The 17,545-nt window shown below is 41.7% G+C and overlaps 1 protein-coding gene and 1 long non-coding RNA gene across 3 annotated transcripts in view; one reads left to right on the forward strand and one right to left on the reverse strand.

Annotated features, from left to right (window-relative positions):
* pemt (phosphatidylethanolamine N-methyltransferase) overlaps positions 1 to 1,935 on the reverse strand; it is a 77,825-nt gene extending 75,890 nt beyond the window's left edge. Inside the window, exon 1 of the mRNA XM_026177316.2 lies at positions 1,654 to 1,935. Coding sequence (XP_026033101.1) covers positions 1,654 to 1,761 — 108 coding nt within the window. The 5' untranslated portion in view covers positions 1,762 to 1,935. The remainder of the gene's footprint in view (positions 1 to 1,653) is intronic.
* LOC113027656 (uncharacterized) lies at positions 1,919 to 15,463 on the forward strand. Of its 2 annotated transcripts, none has more exons than XR_003273112.2 (5): positions 1,919 to 2,983; positions 3,625 to 4,948; positions 7,402 to 7,492; positions 7,584 to 7,664; positions 14,602 to 15,463. It is a non-coding gene; the product is annotated as an uncharacterized LOC113027656 (long non-coding RNA). The 2 variants fall into 2 exon arrangements; XR_013911034.1 differs by having other exon boundaries at positions 1,919 to 2,239; positions 4,742 to 4,948.
* Positions 15,464 to 17,545: the final 2,082 nt, after the last annotated feature.

A 17,545-nucleotide genomic window follows, 5' to 3' on the forward strand; every position in this document is an offset into this window, starting at 1 on the left:
ACGATGGTCTTTCGTTCTACACGGTGCATTTCAAGGTCCTGCACCCATCCGTCGGTAAACTGTACCTGAGCTTGTTGCAGTGACCGGAAGTTACTAAACTTCATGAGTGTATGCACTCACTCCAAGAACCGTATAATTATAAATATGCATATAAATATGCTAAGATGAGATAGCTGACTTCATCTAACTAGCAAATGTTTTCCAGGCTACGTTGGTGATACAGTTTTTTTTAATGTGTATGATATTTTTGTCATGCGATTTTAAAGCTGGTCCTACAACCGCATCCAAGAATAACATGCAGCGTATCTCAGAACTGTCGGTGAAAATTATTCTTGGAGCTAAGTTTAATTGAGCTGCATTTTAAAGAGGTGCAATTTCACAATTTGTGTATATTTTCTAAGTTCACTATTTTGTATGTGTTGAGAAAAACACAGATTTTAAAATTACATGGTCTAATATTTACATTTAGCATATAACTGCAACATTATTTTTTCGTTTGTTTTTTTTAAAGACTCGAAAGGACTTGAAATTCAAAGTTTCAGACTTGTGACTTGACTCGGACTTTTACACCAGTGACTTGAGACTCGACTCTGACTTGCCTGACATTACTTGAGACTTGACTTGAGACTTGAGGATAAAGACTTGAGACTTACTTGAGACTTGCAAAACAATGACTTGGTCCCACCTCTGGCAAATGGTAAGTAAATATCTGCCAAGATTTAATGGAGCAGGACAAAAGGGTGGCAAAAACACTTAACACTACCGTGTGTTTTCATTAAAAAGGCTAATCACAGCTAATCTTTTATCTGGAAGGATAAGAAAAGTGAAAAGGGAAATTGAACAGGTTAGCATTACTTTGTTGAGATATATGCAGCAGATAAGATATTACATGCTCACAAGATTCTGTAGGCTAACAGCTTACACAATTACATTTTTGCATTTTTCGTCTTTACATATATTTATATTTGTCATGTGTGGAAATGAAGCTAAACGTCTGCACAAAGTTGCCAGCCATCAACAGATACATACACAAATTAAAATATGAAAATAAATTTAAAAAAAAATTACATTTAAAAATGTAAATAAAAATATGATGGGCTGAGTTAGATAAATATAATATATAAATAAATAACACCTAACCTTTAATCATTTTTTTAATTTACTAAGACATATTTCGTTTATGGATATGGAAAATGTAATGTTAAAATGTTCTGCTTGGTATTTGTATTATTACTTCAATAATAATGAACTTATCTTTGAAATGCACAATTTAATAGCTAGCAAACATGGCACTTTCCCTGCTCCATTTTTCAACCTGCGCCGGTTACATAACCTCTTCTGTTTTAATCAAAATAAGAGCATAACAATACCCTGCATGTCACAAAATATACATGTTATGGCTCAATTAAACAGACAAGAATTGTTACGTCTGTGTTTTATGCTGAAACTGCATTGTACTGGTCATAGTAAACACGTGTTCTCCGAATGAAGAAAGTCGTGCATTTATTTTGAAATTACCAACTGTACCGACTGTGTTTTCCGGCGGTCAGCGCTCAATAGTTCAGTCGGTCTGTCAAGAGACAAATGTAGCTTCTCAGGGAAGCGGAGCTACGTTACGCGGGACAACTTCCTGTGACACGGCTTCACTTTTACCTTGGAATAATCGACGTTGTTGAGCCCTCCGCAGCAGTCGAGCAGCGCGGGGTGGTTGTCTGTAGCAGGACTGTCGTTCCGCTCAGCGTCTGCGTTGCTGTCACTCATATACACGCAGAGTGGACGCTAACGGACACGCAGCACTCACACACCGGCGCGGAAGATAAGTGTTGCACAATAAACAGAGCAAAGTTCTAATTTATCACTAAAAAGAGGCGGCAGTTGTGGGTATCTACACATGTCCAGATAACCTCCAACCTTGCAGTGCATTGTGGGAAATGCGGTTCAATTTATTTATTTTATTTTATTTTAATTTTGCAGATGAAGAAAATAATAACAAAATAATGTTTTAATATTTATTTGAATATGTTCTGTAAAATACACCTGAACATTTAATATTTGATTTTTTTATGTCCTTTTTTTTCCTCTTCTGTAGTAAAAAGGATCGCCTGTCGCTCTAGAGTGACATCTGCTGGCTTGAAAAAAATAACCTGTAGGACTCCCTCCCAGCTATAACCTCTATAAACCGTTCAGTTGTAAAACATATCAGTTTAAATGCAAGATGAAGATTGAAACAGATTTTTTTGTAAGTGTTTTTTCCTTTTTTTAGAAGTCTAAATTAAAGGGTAATAACAACTGAAGCAGACCTATTCAGCTTTGTTTCCCAGTTGGCTGAAGTTAATAATTCCTCTTTCGTTTCTTCCCTCACTTCTCTTGTTGTCTTTTTCTTCTTTAACTTTTATGTCCTTTCTTGCACTGAGTTTCGTTCTGCTTTTGCCTCATTTCTGTAAGCATCTTCTCTCCTTCTATCATTTTTTCCTCTTCCACTGTTTCCAACTCCTTTGTGTATTTACAGTTCTCTTTTCCTGACTCACTGTCTTTTCATTGACCTCTTCCTCCCGACCTACTTCCACCCCTGATTCCTTTTAACCTCGTCATTTTCTAATCTTTTTAAAAAAAGTTCCTACAGCTCTTCTTCTTTCCTTTCTGCTTTCTTCTTACTCATCCTTCCACCTTGCTTTTATCATCCTATTCTCTGCTTTTTGTCCCCTTACATTTTACATACTTCCTTGTTGTATTGTCTTCCCATGACCTCTTCATTTGCATCCCTTTATCATCTTTTTTCCTGTTCCTGTTCAACATCACAATCTTATTTCCCTTCCTTCCTCATTCTCATTTATTCTCATTTAATCTATGTCCATACTTTGTCCTCTCTATTTTTCTGCACCTTTTCCTTTACTCTTCCTCCTCTCCTCCTCCAACTGCCAGTGTTTGTTTGGAGTCAGTCATTAAGCAGAAGACACCCCATGTAGAGGGAGAAATAGAGGAAGTGCATTGAAAGCCTTACAGCTCCCTGACAGAGCATACCATCCATTCATCACCGCATGTAAGCCGACAACTTTGCCACATAAAATGAAATGAGCGCGAAATCGGTGAAGATTATGGCCGTAATTAAGATTCTCTTCCCTCTGTCTCATTCAGCTCTGCTTGTTTCTCTTCCTTGCTTCCTTGCTTACAACCTCCATAAAACACGTGTAATCACAACATTACAACCATTGTTGTGTTTGTATGGCTAATATTCTGAAGCCTTGATGTTAGTAACAGCAGTGGTACAGTAACAGGTACTTCCAAGGAAATGCACTTAATATTTGATCATCAACAAGTGTGGCCACTTCAATAAAAGCTGAAGTTTTCAGTATGCAGGTCTGGAACATCAAAGTGTGTGTTAACAAGAGTGGACATCCCACCAAATTTACCCCAAGGTCAGACCATATAGTGGTTAGAGAAACTGATAACAAAGTGCTACATCTTCGACTCTGCAGCCCTCCATTAGCGGGTTAAATGTTAAAGTTCATGACAGTACAAAAAGACAGGAGGTATTAGTAAAAGACTGAAAAAGTATGCCTGGGTTGCCAGGAAAAAGCCTTTTCTCTCTAAAAGAACATGGCAACATGGCTTAGGTTTGCAAAGGTGCATCTGAAAAAAATCACAAGAAAGTAACACTCGATAATACAGCTGTAATTAAATTGAATATCAGTGTATTTTATTTGAAATTACAATGTAATTATAGTTACAACTGTAAGTAAGGTTATAATGATACTAGAATTTCAAACTACTACAAAAAGAACCCAGGAAAATACTCCATACCCAATAACATTTTTGATACCATTGGGACGATTTTGACCTCATCCTGCAACAACAAAAGGAATGACTCAATATTCTATCCTTGATTTGCAGTCTGCTAGCCGCTAAGTTAATGATAACAGGTGGTTAATGTGGCTATCGGGTAGCTGCTAACAGTTGAACGCCTAACGTTAACGTGTGCGACTTCAAGGTGACATTTATAATGACTGTCTAATACTTCAGTGTCATTGAAATGAGAGCCGTGGTGACCTCTTTAAAATTATTTTAAAGTTTTCTTCAGTGTTATGAATGTTAATTTCTTCAAGTGTTAGCGGGGAGAAGAGCTGTGTGCCTGTTTGTATGCAATGGTGCACTCTGAAGTACTGTGCCAGGTGGAGGAGGTGACAAGGACACTGTTTATATTGATATTCTTGCAAATTAATATCAAATTCGAAAATAACTTTAGTGTCAAACAATATCTGAGTATCGGTTTTCTTTGACATCCCTAAATGTAAGTAAATTTAAGTAGTGCGTAATTAATTTTAAAGTAACCTACTGCATAATGTCCTGGTAATTTAGCAGAAAAACAGACAATATTTCCCCATCTTAGATACAGGGGCTTTTCAGGCTTTTACAGTATACTTAAAGTATAGCTGGAAATTAGACAAGATGGAGCCACTCCATAATACAGCCCACGCCCCAAAAAGTACAGCATACGTACAATGTGAGAGAGAATTTCAGCTAAAATACAGTTAAATTCCATTTAATTACACCCTTAGGGCCAGGCCATTCTGGGACAATGTCCTTCAGATAGGGATGATTGCCCATAGTGCACGTTTGGCACAGCATATTAACAGAAACACCTCATGTCAAATATCAAACACTGACATGAAGAAGTGATGAAGCCACAGGATCTGGGCACCCTGCAGCCATTAAGCTGACCGTGAGCTCTTCTGTATTCTAGATTCAAATATGAGGCCATCTGTCCAACAGCTAAAGCTTGGTCCAGACTGAGTTTTCCAGTGGGACAAATATTCCAAGTAAAACAGCAAATCTACAACAGAATGGCCGAAGAAGAAAAGAACTGAGGTGCAACAATGACCCAGTCACATTCAAGACCTCAGTTGGATTAAGATGCTGTGCTGGGACTTTAAGATAGCTGTGCATAAAGGTATGCCTGCAAATTTCAATGAACTGAAGTAACACTGTAAGTAAGAGTGGGAGATGATCAAATTAATCAGCCATTCACACTGACATTAACTGAAATATTTTACCTGGTGCAAAATATGCTCAAGTGCGTAAATATGGCTCTATGAATAGTCTTTTATTGCAAGCATCTGTGAATAAGCAATATGTGGAACTGATTGAGAGACACTAAAGTGACTAAAGATAACAACACTATTCCTAAGCGACTTGTCAATCGTAGGATAATAATACATTTTCTTCGTCACTTTAATGCCCTGCTTTATCTTTTATGCTCTAAGTAGCAACATCATTTACAAAATAAACATCATGCTGTGTTGAAGATACTTTATAGCAATTGAGATGATAAAATGATAAACTCATTCAGTTCATAAAATAAATAATTAATTATTCATTCCAATAACAAATCTTACATTTTGCAGCTGAATTTCCTACACGACTAAACTGTCTTTTTCAATAATATAATCTGTTACCTTATTTACTCATTCTTATTGGACAAAATTGCTGCTGTGGTTATTGAAATTGAGTATGCAGGACCAGCAGAGATTTAAGTCATGTGTTCTTAAGCAATGGCAGTAGCTGCTTGCATCACTGTGACTGTACAAATGATGGTTTTTTTCCCCAAAGAGAGTGACTTGCATAGCAAATGTTTGATTCTAACTTTCCTCCTTCATTGCTAAGGATCATGAAAAAGTAACAATATCACATGTCTCTATTTCTCTGCTCACGAACATGATGTATGTTTTAATATAGTTCTTCTCAGAACCATATTTCGGTGTGTGCTTCAAAACAAAATTAGGACAATTCCTCCACCATATTTACTGTTTTACATTTGGCTTTGACACTTTAACACCTCTCTCCTTAGCACACATCGACAACAATTTGATCCAAAGATTTCAAATTTTGATCTATGGATTCATTGGACTCAATTTGGCCCTGCGACAGACTGGCAACCTGTCCAAGGTGTACCCCGCCTCTCACCCTAAGACAGCTGGGATAGGCTCCAGCGCCCCCCTCGACCCTGAAAATAATAAGTGGAAGCGAATGGATGGATGGATAGATGGATTCAATTTGGCATACCTTTTCTCCCTCTTTCATAAGAATGGCTTCTTGATAGCCACCTTTCAGCTGAGACTTTCTGATGAGGGTTTGGCAAACAATAGATCGATCAGCTGAATGGCTAGATGCATCTGTCAGGTCCTGTCAGGTCTTGTATTTCTATTTCTTATGGACCTGACTTCCAGATACTTCTTATTTGCTGTGGACAGTTTTATGACTGCAACTTCTTTTATTTCCTCTTGTCCAGTTACATTTTGCCAAGATAGGCCACTTTTTTCAGTTAATAGCTCTATGCCAATCACCTTATTGCTGCAAAAATACGACATTATGATTATCAAACTGTGATATCTAAAGAAATGCAAAATGTAAATGTTTTCTAAGTTGTCTGTTACAGGTAGATTTAGGTGACTTTAATATGTTTGAATAAGCCTTAGGTCATTGTTAAATGGCTTAACATATTCCCCTGCAAATGGTTGTATACAAGCACTCTACTGAAAATGAGTGAAAAAGCAACAATACCATAAGAAAAGATCTTGGTCCTCGGAAGCAAAATGAAAAGAAATGAGGGATTGCTCATAAAATTTGTGCAGTACTTTTTGCTTATGTAAATGCACAAAAACAATTTTGGGGGGTTTAGCTTGAGAAAAAATAGATGACTTCAATGAGTATGGTAACAGGCCGTTACGCCATCCCCCCTGTGTTTTTTGACCCATTTATCCACCACGAGGTCCTCACTGCACAGCTGAGGAGAGTTTGTTGGCTTTATTTCGGCTGCATTTATTACACACACCTGTCAAAAAACGACGGTGCACCTTTGATTACATAGCTGGCTGAATAATGGCATAGACACATCTGGTCAAAGTTTTGAAAGGCCTGTTCGGTTTGCAGGACAAATAATTGTAGCTATTTCCATGTATAGTTAAACATTAATCCAGCTATTCACATAAAAACCACTTCTTGTAAATTCACATGCAATATACATACACATACAAGAGGGTCAAGTACCACTGAAATATCACTAAAAGAAAAAAAAACACATTTTGCGGGTCTTCCCTTCTTATGCTGTTTCTCTATCTCATGCTTCAGTCTTACAGCCTGCAGGAACTCTTTATTTCCTTCACCTTCTTCTCTCACTGATATATCTATTAACACATGTTGCTATGAGGTTTAATTGACTGCATTCATTGCTCAAGACCCAGGTCCCTCAGGCAGAAGGTGCATACAGAGTAAAGCTGTCAAAATGCTATGTCAACATCAGTTACTCAGTGGAACATGTTTGTATTATATATTTGTTTCCACATGAAAGGATCTGCAAATCATTGGATAACTGTATCAGTGAGATGTGGTTCTTCCTGCTTGCAGTGTTACTGTTCGTGCGCATTAATCAGTCGTAGCTTTTATCCTACGCTAAGGAGATACACCACCATTCAAATTCACTGAAGTATGTATGTAGGTGAGTAAATCAGTATTCAAGTGCATTTATACAGTCTATACAAGAGTAAGTGCAGGTAAAACCATGCATATATTAACTGTTCCTTTCATAGCTGAAGGGGCCGTGGCAAGTTGTTGGACCTTTGATGCATTTAGACAAGTGAACATTTGAAAGAGTACCTACAGAAAAAAAGGTAAGATAGTCAGTCTTTTCTTGAAATATCCACAAATATAAAAACTAGCTACAACTTTGGTATCAAAGGGCAGTCTTTCTCACTACAGCAATACATACATATAAATAAAAAAAAACACCCAGCGCGCCCCTGCGGGCGGTTTATCCTTCAAGCTCGGGTCCTCTACCAGAGGCCTGGGAGCTTGAGGGTCCTGCGCAGTATCTTAGCTGTTCCCAGGACTGCGCTCTTCTGGACAGAGATCTCCGATGTTGTTCCCGGGATCTGCTGGAGCCACTCGCCTAGCTTGGGAGTCACCGCACCTAGTGCTCCGATTACCACGGGGACCACCGTTACCTTCACCCTCCACATCCTCTCGAGCTCTTCTCTGAGCCCTTGGTATTTCTCCAGCTTCTCGTGTTCCTTCTTCCTGATATTGCTGTCATTGGGAACCGCTACATCGATCACTACGGCCGTCTTCTTCTGTTTGTCTACCACCACTATGTCCGGTTGGTTAGCCACCACCATTTTGTCCGTCTGTATCTGGAAGTCCCACAGGATCTTAGCTCGGTCATTCTCCACCACCCTTGGGGGCATCTCCCATTTTGACCTCGGGACTTCTAGGTTATACTCGGCACAGATGTTCCTGTACACTATGCCGGCCACTTGGTTATGGCGTTCCATGTATGCCTTGCCTGCTAGCATCTTGCACCCTGCTGTTATGTGCTGGATAGTCTCTGGGGCATCTTTACACAGCCTGCACCTGGGGTCTTGCCTGGTGTGATAGACCCCAGCCTCTATGGATCTTGTACTCAGAGCTTGTTCTTGTGCTGCCATGATTAGTGCCTCTGTGCTGTCTTTCAGTCCAGCTTTGTCCAGCCACTGGTAGGATTTCTGGATATCAGCCACCTCCTCTATCTGCCGGTGGTACATACCGTGCAGGGGCCTGTCCTTCCATGATGGTTCCTCGTCTCCCTCCTCTTTCTTGGGTTTCTGCTGCCTGAGGTATTCACTGAGCACTTGGTCAGTTGGGGCCATCTTCCCAATGTATTCTTGGATGTTCCTTGTCTCATCCTGGACTGTGGTGCTGACACTCACCAGTCCCCGGCCCCCTTCCTTCCGCTTAGCGTACAGCCTCAGGGTGCTGGACTTGGGGTGAAACCCTCCATGCATGGTCAGGAGCTTTCTTGTCTTTATGTCAGTGGCTTCTATCTCCTCCTTTGGCCAGCCTATTACCCCAGCAGGGTACCTGATCACGGGCAGGGCGTACGTGTTGATGGCCCGGATCTTGTTCTTACCATTCAGCTGACTCCTCAGGACTTGCCTGACCCTCTGCAGGTACTTGGTGGTTGCAGCCTTTCTAGCGGCCTCTTCATGGTTCCCATTTGCCTGCGGGATCCCCAGGTACTTGTAACTGTCCTCTATGTCTGCAATGTTGCCTTCTGGTAGTTCAATCCCCTCAGTTCTGACTACCTTCCCTCTCTTTGTTACCATCCGACTACACTTCTCCAGTCCGAACGACATTCCAATGTCATTGCTGTATAGCCTGGTAGTGTGGATCAGTGAATCGATGTCTCGTTCACTCTTGGCATACAGCTTGATGTCATCCATGTACAGGAGGTGGCTGACAACTGCTCCGTTCCGTAGTCGGTATCCGTAGCCAGTCTTGTTAATGATCTCACTGAGGGGGTTCAGGCCTATGCAGAACAGCAGTGGGGACAGAGCATCTCCTTGGTAGATCCCGCACTTGATGGTAACTTGTGCTATGGGCTTGGAGTTGGCCTCTAGTGTTGTACGCCACATCCCCATTGAGTTCCTGATGAAGGCTCTTAGGGTCCCATTGATCTTGTACAATTCTAGGCATTCCAGTATCCAGCTGTGGGGCATTGAGTCATAGGCCTTCTTGTAATCAATCCAGGCAGTGCACAGGTTGGTCAGTCTGGTCTTGCAGTCTCGGCTGATTGTTCTGTCTACCAGTAGCTGGTGTTTTGCACCTCTGGTATTCTTGCCAATTCCTTTCTGTGTCCCGCTCATGTATTGACCCATGTGCCTGTTCATCTTAGCCGATATGATGCCTGACAGGAGCTTCCATGTAGTACTGAGGCAGGTTATTGGTCGGTAGTTGGAGGGGACCGGTCCCTTCTTGGGGTCCTTGGGGATCAGGACCGTCCGGCCTTCAGTTAGCCATTCCGGGTGTCTTTCGTTAACTAGCAGCTGGTTCATTTGTGCTGCCAGACGCTCGTGGAGTGCAGTCAGCTTCTTCAGCCAGTAGGCGTGAACCATGTCGGGCCCTGGTGCTGTCCAACTCTTCATACTGGAGACCCTTTCTTGGATATCTATTTCTTGGATATATATCCAATATATCCAAGAAAGGGTCTCCAGTATGAAGAGTTGGACAGCACCAGGGCCTGACATGGTTCACGCCTACTGGCTGAAGAAGCTGACTGCACTCCACGAGCGTCTAGCAGCACAAATGAACCAGCTGCTAGTTAACGAGAGACACCCGGAATGGCTAACTGAAGGCCGGACGGTCCTGATCCCCAAGGACCCCAAGAAGGGACCGGTCCCCTCCAACTACCGACCAATAACCTGCCTCAGTACTACATGGAAGCTCCTGTCAGGCATCATATCGGCTAAGATGAACAGGCACATGGGTCAATACATGAGCGGGACACAGAAAGGAATTGGCAAGAATACCAGAGGCGCAAAACACCAGCTACTGGTAGACAGAACAATCAGCCGAGACTGCAAGACCAGACTGACCAACCTGTGCACTGCCTGGATTGATTACAAGAAGGCCTATGACTCAATGCCCCACAGCTGGATACTGGAATGCCTAGAATTGTACAAGATCAATGGGACCCTAAGAGCCTTCATCAGGAACTCAATGGGGATGTGGCGTACAACACTAGAGGCCAACTCCAAGCCCATAGCACAAGTCACCATCAAGTGCGGGATCTACCAAGGAGATGCTCTGTCCCCACTGCTGTTCTGCATAGGCCTGAACCCCCTCAGTGAGATCATTAACAAGACTGGCTACGGATACCGACTACGGAACGGAGCAGTTGTCAGCCACCTCCTGTACATGGATGACATCAAGCTGTATGCCAAGAGTGAACGAGACATCGATTCACTGATCCACACTACCAGGCTATACAGCAATGACATTGGAATGTCGTTCGGACTGGAGAAGTGTAGTCGGATGGTAACAAAGAGAGGGAAGGTAGTCAGAACTGAGGGGATTGAACTACCAGAAGGCAACATTGCAGACATAGAGGACAGTTACAAGTACTTGGGGATCCCACAGGCGAATGGGAACCATGAAGAGACCGCTAGAAAGGCTGCAACCACCAAGTACCTGCAGAGGGTCAGGCAAGTCCTGAGGAGTCAGCTGAATGGTAAGAACAAGATCCGGGCCATCAACACGTACGCCCTGCCCGTGATCAGGTACCCTGCTGGGGTAATAGGCTGGCCAAAGGAGGAGATAGAAGCCACTGACATAAAGACAAGAAAGCTCCTTACCATGCATGGAGGGTTTCACCCCAAGTCCAGCACCCTGAGGCTGTACGCTAAGCGGAAGGAAGGGGGCCGGGGACTGGTGAGTGTCAGCACCACAGTCCAGGATGAGACAACGAACATCCAAGAATACATTGGGAAGATGGCCCCAACTGACCGAGTGCTCAGTGAATACCTCAGGCAGCAGAAACCCAAGAAAGAGGAGGGAGACGAGGAACCATCATGGAAGGACAGGCCCCTGCACGGTATGTACCACCGGCAGATAGAGGAGGTGGCTGATATCCAGAAATCCTACCAGTGGCTGGACAAAGCTGGACTGAAAGACAGCACAGAGGCACTAATCATGGTAGCACAAGAACAAGCTCTGAGCACAAGATCCATAGAGGCTGGGGTCTATCACACCAGGCAAGACCCCAGGTGCAGGCTGTGTAAAGATGCCCCAGAGACAATCCAGCACATAACAGCAGGGTGCAAGATGCTAGCAGGCAAGGCATACATGGAACGCCATAACCAAGTGGCCGGCATAGTGTACAGGAACATCTGTGCCGAGTATAACCTGGAAGTCCCGAGGTCAAAATGGGAGATGCCCCCAAGGGTGGTGGAGAATGACCGAGCTAAGATCCTGTGGGACTTCCAGATACAGACGGACAAAATGGTGGTGGCTAACCAACCGGACATAGTGGTGGTAGACAAACAGAAGAAGACGGCCGTAGTGATCGATGTAGCGGTTCCGAATGACAGCAATATCAGGAAGAAGGAACACGAGAAGCTGGAGAAATACCAAGGGCTCAGAGAAGAACTCGAGAGGATGTGGAGGGTGAAGGTAACGGTGGTCCCCGTGGTAATCGGAGCACTAGGTGCGGTGACTCCCAAGCTAGGCGAGTGGCTCCAGCAGATCCCGGGAACAACATCGGAGATCTCTGTCCAGAAGAGCGCAGTCCTGGGAACAGCTAAGATACTGCACAGGACCCCCTCAAGCTCCCAGGCCTCTGGTGGAGGACCCGAGCTTGAAGGATAAACCGCTCGCAGGGGCGTGCTGGGTGTATGTGTATACATACATATATATATATACATATATATATATATATATATATATATATATATATATATATATATATATATATATATATATATATCCATCCAAGAAAGGGTCTCCAGTATGAAGAGTTGGACAGCACCAGGGCCTGACATGGTTCACGCCTACTGGCTGATATATATTGCCCACCTGTTTCTGGCATCAGCTTGCTCATTTTTTTCACTCCCATACATATAAAATTGCTTCCATTTTAAAGTTTCCTTGCATTCACTGGTTTCTCTTCCTTGTACTGCCCAATATAAAACTCCAGCATTCAATCTAGACCTTCCACAGGTCATTCAATAACAGTCTGAGCAGTTTGCACTATGAAAATAAATAAAATAAGCAATTAAACTGACACTTTTATCGCCCAAGTTAACAAATGAATGTTGTTAATTCATATTATTAATGATTATTTATATTTTGTAATTGTATTTAATTATATTTTTTGAAAGTTACAAATCATTTTACGGCACCCGTGAGATTAATCAACCACATTATGTATTATATAGTTAATTGGTAAATGTTTACAAATGGTGAAGCATCCATTTATGACACATATTAGCCTATTAGATATCTTTAAAATAAAAATTCAGCACCGTGACTACACAGTGGATCTACAAAGGTACAAAACTTTCACAACGTTACACTTTTCAGTTCATATTTTACGATTCCAGCACTAAAAATACTGTTGCTTTCCACAGCAAGATATTATTTTATTTTTCAAATTTGACACTTGCAAAGTCATCCAGTGGAGAGATTGGACCGTTTGAGCCAGTTCTGGCCCTTAGGTCATGGCATTAACCCAATTTATTGGCTACATTATATTCATGAATAGAATACTAGGTAATGATAACAACACCTTTCCCTTTATTTGTTCCTTTTCATATTTCTACTACCTATTCATTCATTCATTGAAGAATATATATGTTTGACACACACCCTCCCATTAAAGCAGTAAAAATCATGCAGTTAATTTGTTTAATCTTTGTTTAACTCAGGCTCAGTTTTAGGCCCTCTTCTCTTTATAATATACATCCTCCCTCTAGGTACCATCTTCCGCAAATTTGATCTTCAGTTTCACTGTTTTGCTGATGACACCCAGTTATATCTCTCTTTCAAACCTGATTCCTCCCTCCCACCTTCTTCCCTTAAAGAATGTCTATCCGAGTTAAAATCCTGGTTTACCTCTAATTTTCTAAAGCTCAATGAGGATAAAACTGAGATCCTCCTTATTGGCACCAAATCCAACCTTTTGAAGGCAAACAGTTTTCCCTTCTCCTCAGGTTAAGAGCCTTGGTGTCATCCTAGACAGTACACTTTCTTATAAATCACACATCAATAACCTCACCCGTTCTGCCTACTTCCATCTACGTAACATTAACAGATTGCTTCCTTCTCTTTCCACCCAGTCTACGTCCATTCTTGTACATAGTCTTGTTACCTCCCGTATTGACTACTGCAATTCTCTTCTGCATGGTCTCCCCCAAAAATCCCTCCATAAGCTTCAACTGGTTCAGAACTCTGCTGCTCGCATTATCACCAGAACCCCCTCCTACCAGCACATCACCCCTGTTCTTCAGGAACTTCACTGGCTCCCTGTGAAATTCCGGATAATTTTCAAACTTCTTCTGCTCACCTTCAAGGCCCTTCATAACCTCGCTCCTTCTTACCTTTCTGACCTGTTAACCACCACTTGTTCTGCCCGTTCACTTCGTTCTTCTTCTTCTGTCCAGCTTACTGTACCTTCCTTCTGCCTCACCACCATGGGAAGCAGAGCTTTCAGCTGCTCTGCTCCCAGGCTGTGGAATTCTCTGCCCCCTGAAATAAGAAATATTGGTTCTCTCCCCCATTTTAAATCCCAACTCAAAACTCATCTGTTCAAATCTGCATATTCACTGTGAATCCACTGTTTGTTCATTTTATCTTGTGCTTTATTTTATTGTTCTTATTCTGCCATTGTTTTACTAAGTGTTTTATCCTATTGTAAAGTGTCCTTGGGTGACTTGTAAGGCGCTCATAAATAAAATTTATTATTATTATTATTATTAACTATTGCTGAGGTGAATGGCTGCATGGGCCGACATGCTTTACCTGATTAATTATTTCCTTTTTATGATATTGTTGTTAGTTTTTTCACTGGCCCACTAACATGTTGTATATGTAAATGATTGCTTTGTTGTCATGACTCTCCTGGAAATGTCCTGCGCTAGTTTCCATATGTATTTGCTCTTTGTTTTATGGGAAGAGGTGCGTCTTAGAGCTGATTAATCACTGTATAAATAAATAAATTAATAAATTGTCACCGCACAGCAGCGGGTAGCAACTTGAGTCTAATAAAACTTTCTCTGTTTGTTTGCTTGCCAACAGGAAAGAGGAAAAGTGTGTAGAGAATGAATACACCTCCTGCACTCAAACAACAACATCCGTTACTATACACGATGAGTCTGATATCCTTAAATGGAAGATGCACTTCCTTCTGGATTACAAGAAACTGCTGAACCCTCGTGCTATCAGTACATCTTGTTTGCGAATGTTACTGTAAGTTGCATTTCATAGGGATCGATATGTTCTTTGCATAAGTGAGCTCTTTTGCGTAAGTCGAAATTAGCGTAATAACTCATGGTTGTTACAAATCAGAGATGAGGTGTTCGGTACTAAACTGAACTGCTGATGAGTTTCAGCATTACGTACTCTATTAATTCAGTAAAGCTGCTAAAAGCATTAGGAGGAGAGCCCGAAACATAAACAGCAGGATGGACTGCCACTGTTTCCTTTAGCAGATTTGTAATTCTTATCAATTTCCTGTCTTGTGCTATCTGATCCCTTACTATTGACATCTATTATTCTGGTGATCTAACACTGTGCAATGGACTGCCGGCTAAAACTCAGCAGGCTAAAGCTTGTAATAGCCATGGGGGAAAAAAATCATTACATTAGAACCATTAAGGAGATTATTCATTAATGAACAGGATTCAACAGGAGATTCTACTGAAATTACACCAACATTAAACCAAATAAAGTATATAACTGTCACTGACAATTTGCATGTAAAAAATTACATTCGGTGCTAAATGTGTGTCTGGAAACGCTCTAAAGGAGTGTGTTGTAACCACTTTCTGTTGCCTCCATTTGTGATTTGGAATAACGTCAGATTTACTTATTTTTCTTTGGTGTTTCAGTGCTTTCACTTTGGGTGAGGGAATTGTGGGAAAATAAATGCAGAGCCTTCCGCTTGTTGTCGTTCCGTCGACCTTTGACCGTAAACACGAGAGAAAGCTGGAAGAAAATGATGTCACCCAGCGGCTGTTTTGATAAATAGTGTTTACCTGCACTGAATCATTCGCTTTCCTGTGGGAAGCTGTCCATGTGTACTGTATGCTGTCCATGTATAAATAGGCCATGTACTGTATCTAATGTGGGTTTGTGCTTGGACAAGTTCTCGTACAGTAACAAGAACCACCTGAAATTCCTGCAAAATTGCCTGACACACAGGAAAGTGGTGTACATGTTTGCAGTTAAATTCTCTCTATGTCAACTAGGCACAAAGGAGCTACTGTACGCCTGAGTGCCCTGCTCTCTCTCAGTAGACATGCCAAGTGATAATTGGGAATTTGATGGGCTGTGCTGTGTCCTTCACACATTGCAAAAATCTTTAAAGAGTGAAGTCCCTTAGTGGAAAACAGAAAATCCTCCAACTCCCACAAAAATGGTTTGACTGTGCACCTGCAGTAAGAGTGATAATAATAAGTCTGATGGTCAGTGATCAAGTACGATGAATTTTTTCTACTGCTTTGTAGGAATCATGATGATAGTGTTTATCTGGGGTCTTGAAGTGGGGAGGGTGAGCAGCTTTAGGTACCTGGGCGACATCACTGAAGACCTCACCTGCACACTGAACCCCGGCTGTAATACAGCTGAGCGGCTGTATTTCCTGAGGAGGCTGAGGAAATTATGTATACAGCAGATTCTGCAGCTACATTGTGGTGAGCACACTGACCAGCTGCATCGCTGCATGGTACGGCAGCGCTACAGCTATGAACCGCAAACGCCTGCAGAGAGTGATAACAACCGCAGAGAAGATCACCAGGACCCGCTGCCCTCTCTGCAGAGCATCTACCATCACAGAGTCCAGAGGAGAGCTGCGTCCACACACCCCCAACATAGACTGTTCACACTTCTGTCCTCAGGACGAAGGTTTACAAGTGTGAAGTCCAGAACATCCCAACTCACCAACTCCTTCTTCCCCACTGCTTTCAGACTCTTCAACAGCTGACCTACTTTAACATAAATCAGAATTTTTGCACATCAGGTTATCTTACATATCAAACCAGCATATTAAGCTCATAGCTCTTTTACACACAAATCTATTTAATCCTTCAATTTCTTGTCTCCATTTATTTATCCTCTTAGTATTTTATCTGTTCTAGTTCTATTGTACATATTAACCGGCATCTGTGTGTGGACAGCAGAGAAAGAATTTCATTGCACAGAGAAATGCTTTTCTTTATACCGCTTTGAATCTTGAATCATTGGCTTGAAGTGATGAAGTTTGCCCTTTGTTTTCCAAGTCCAGGAAGTCCAAGAGTCCAAGCAGCACCTCACTACTGGTCTAAATAAAACACGACTGCAGAAGGCTGGGTAAAGGGCTTTATGCTGTTAAATGTATACCATAGGTACGTCAAAACCACAAAACCTGCTAAAATTCTGTAGGTCATAACCTGACGTGCACCTCTCCGGAAGCGTAACTAGTCCAATAACGTATTGTCATTGGCATGTTCAGTACCACTGATTCTTCCTATGTTGGTCCTGCTACTTTATGTTTACTTTTACTTTATCTTTAGTTTTCATGAGAGAATATTAAGTATCACCCCAATGTCAGGAATAAGAATCATAGCCTGAATATACAGTACAGAATCACACATGTCAGCAAATTCCTGAATGGAGACTGCCAAAGCTTTCAGAATGGATATGAGGGAATATACAAAGAAATCGAAAAACTGCTGGCTTCCAAAAGTCCCAACACTATTTGATTCTATAATGGCTTACTCTACATAAAACATTTGAACCACAAGTGTTTTGTATGCAGAGCCAGGGTTAGGGTTAGCCTAACCTTAACCCTAACCCTAAGGTAATTAACACCATACAATTCCTGTTATTGGTAGTCTTTTGCTCTTTGTGTCTCCATACATTATTCCACATGTATTTCCAGCTGTCCCCTACCCTCCAAATGAGGCCTTTGTGTATTTATACCTTCAGAGCCCTTTAGTCTTTCTTCCAATGTCTACTTATCTCCATGTTTCTTTCCACCAAT

Source organism: Astatotilapia calliptera, chromosome 8 (genome assembly GCF_964374335.1).
Source record: "Astatotilapia calliptera chromosome 8, fAstCal68.1, whole genome shotgun sequence".
Lineage (NCBI taxonomy): Eukaryota > Metazoa > Chordata > Actinopteri > Cichliformes > Cichlidae > Astatotilapia > Astatotilapia calliptera.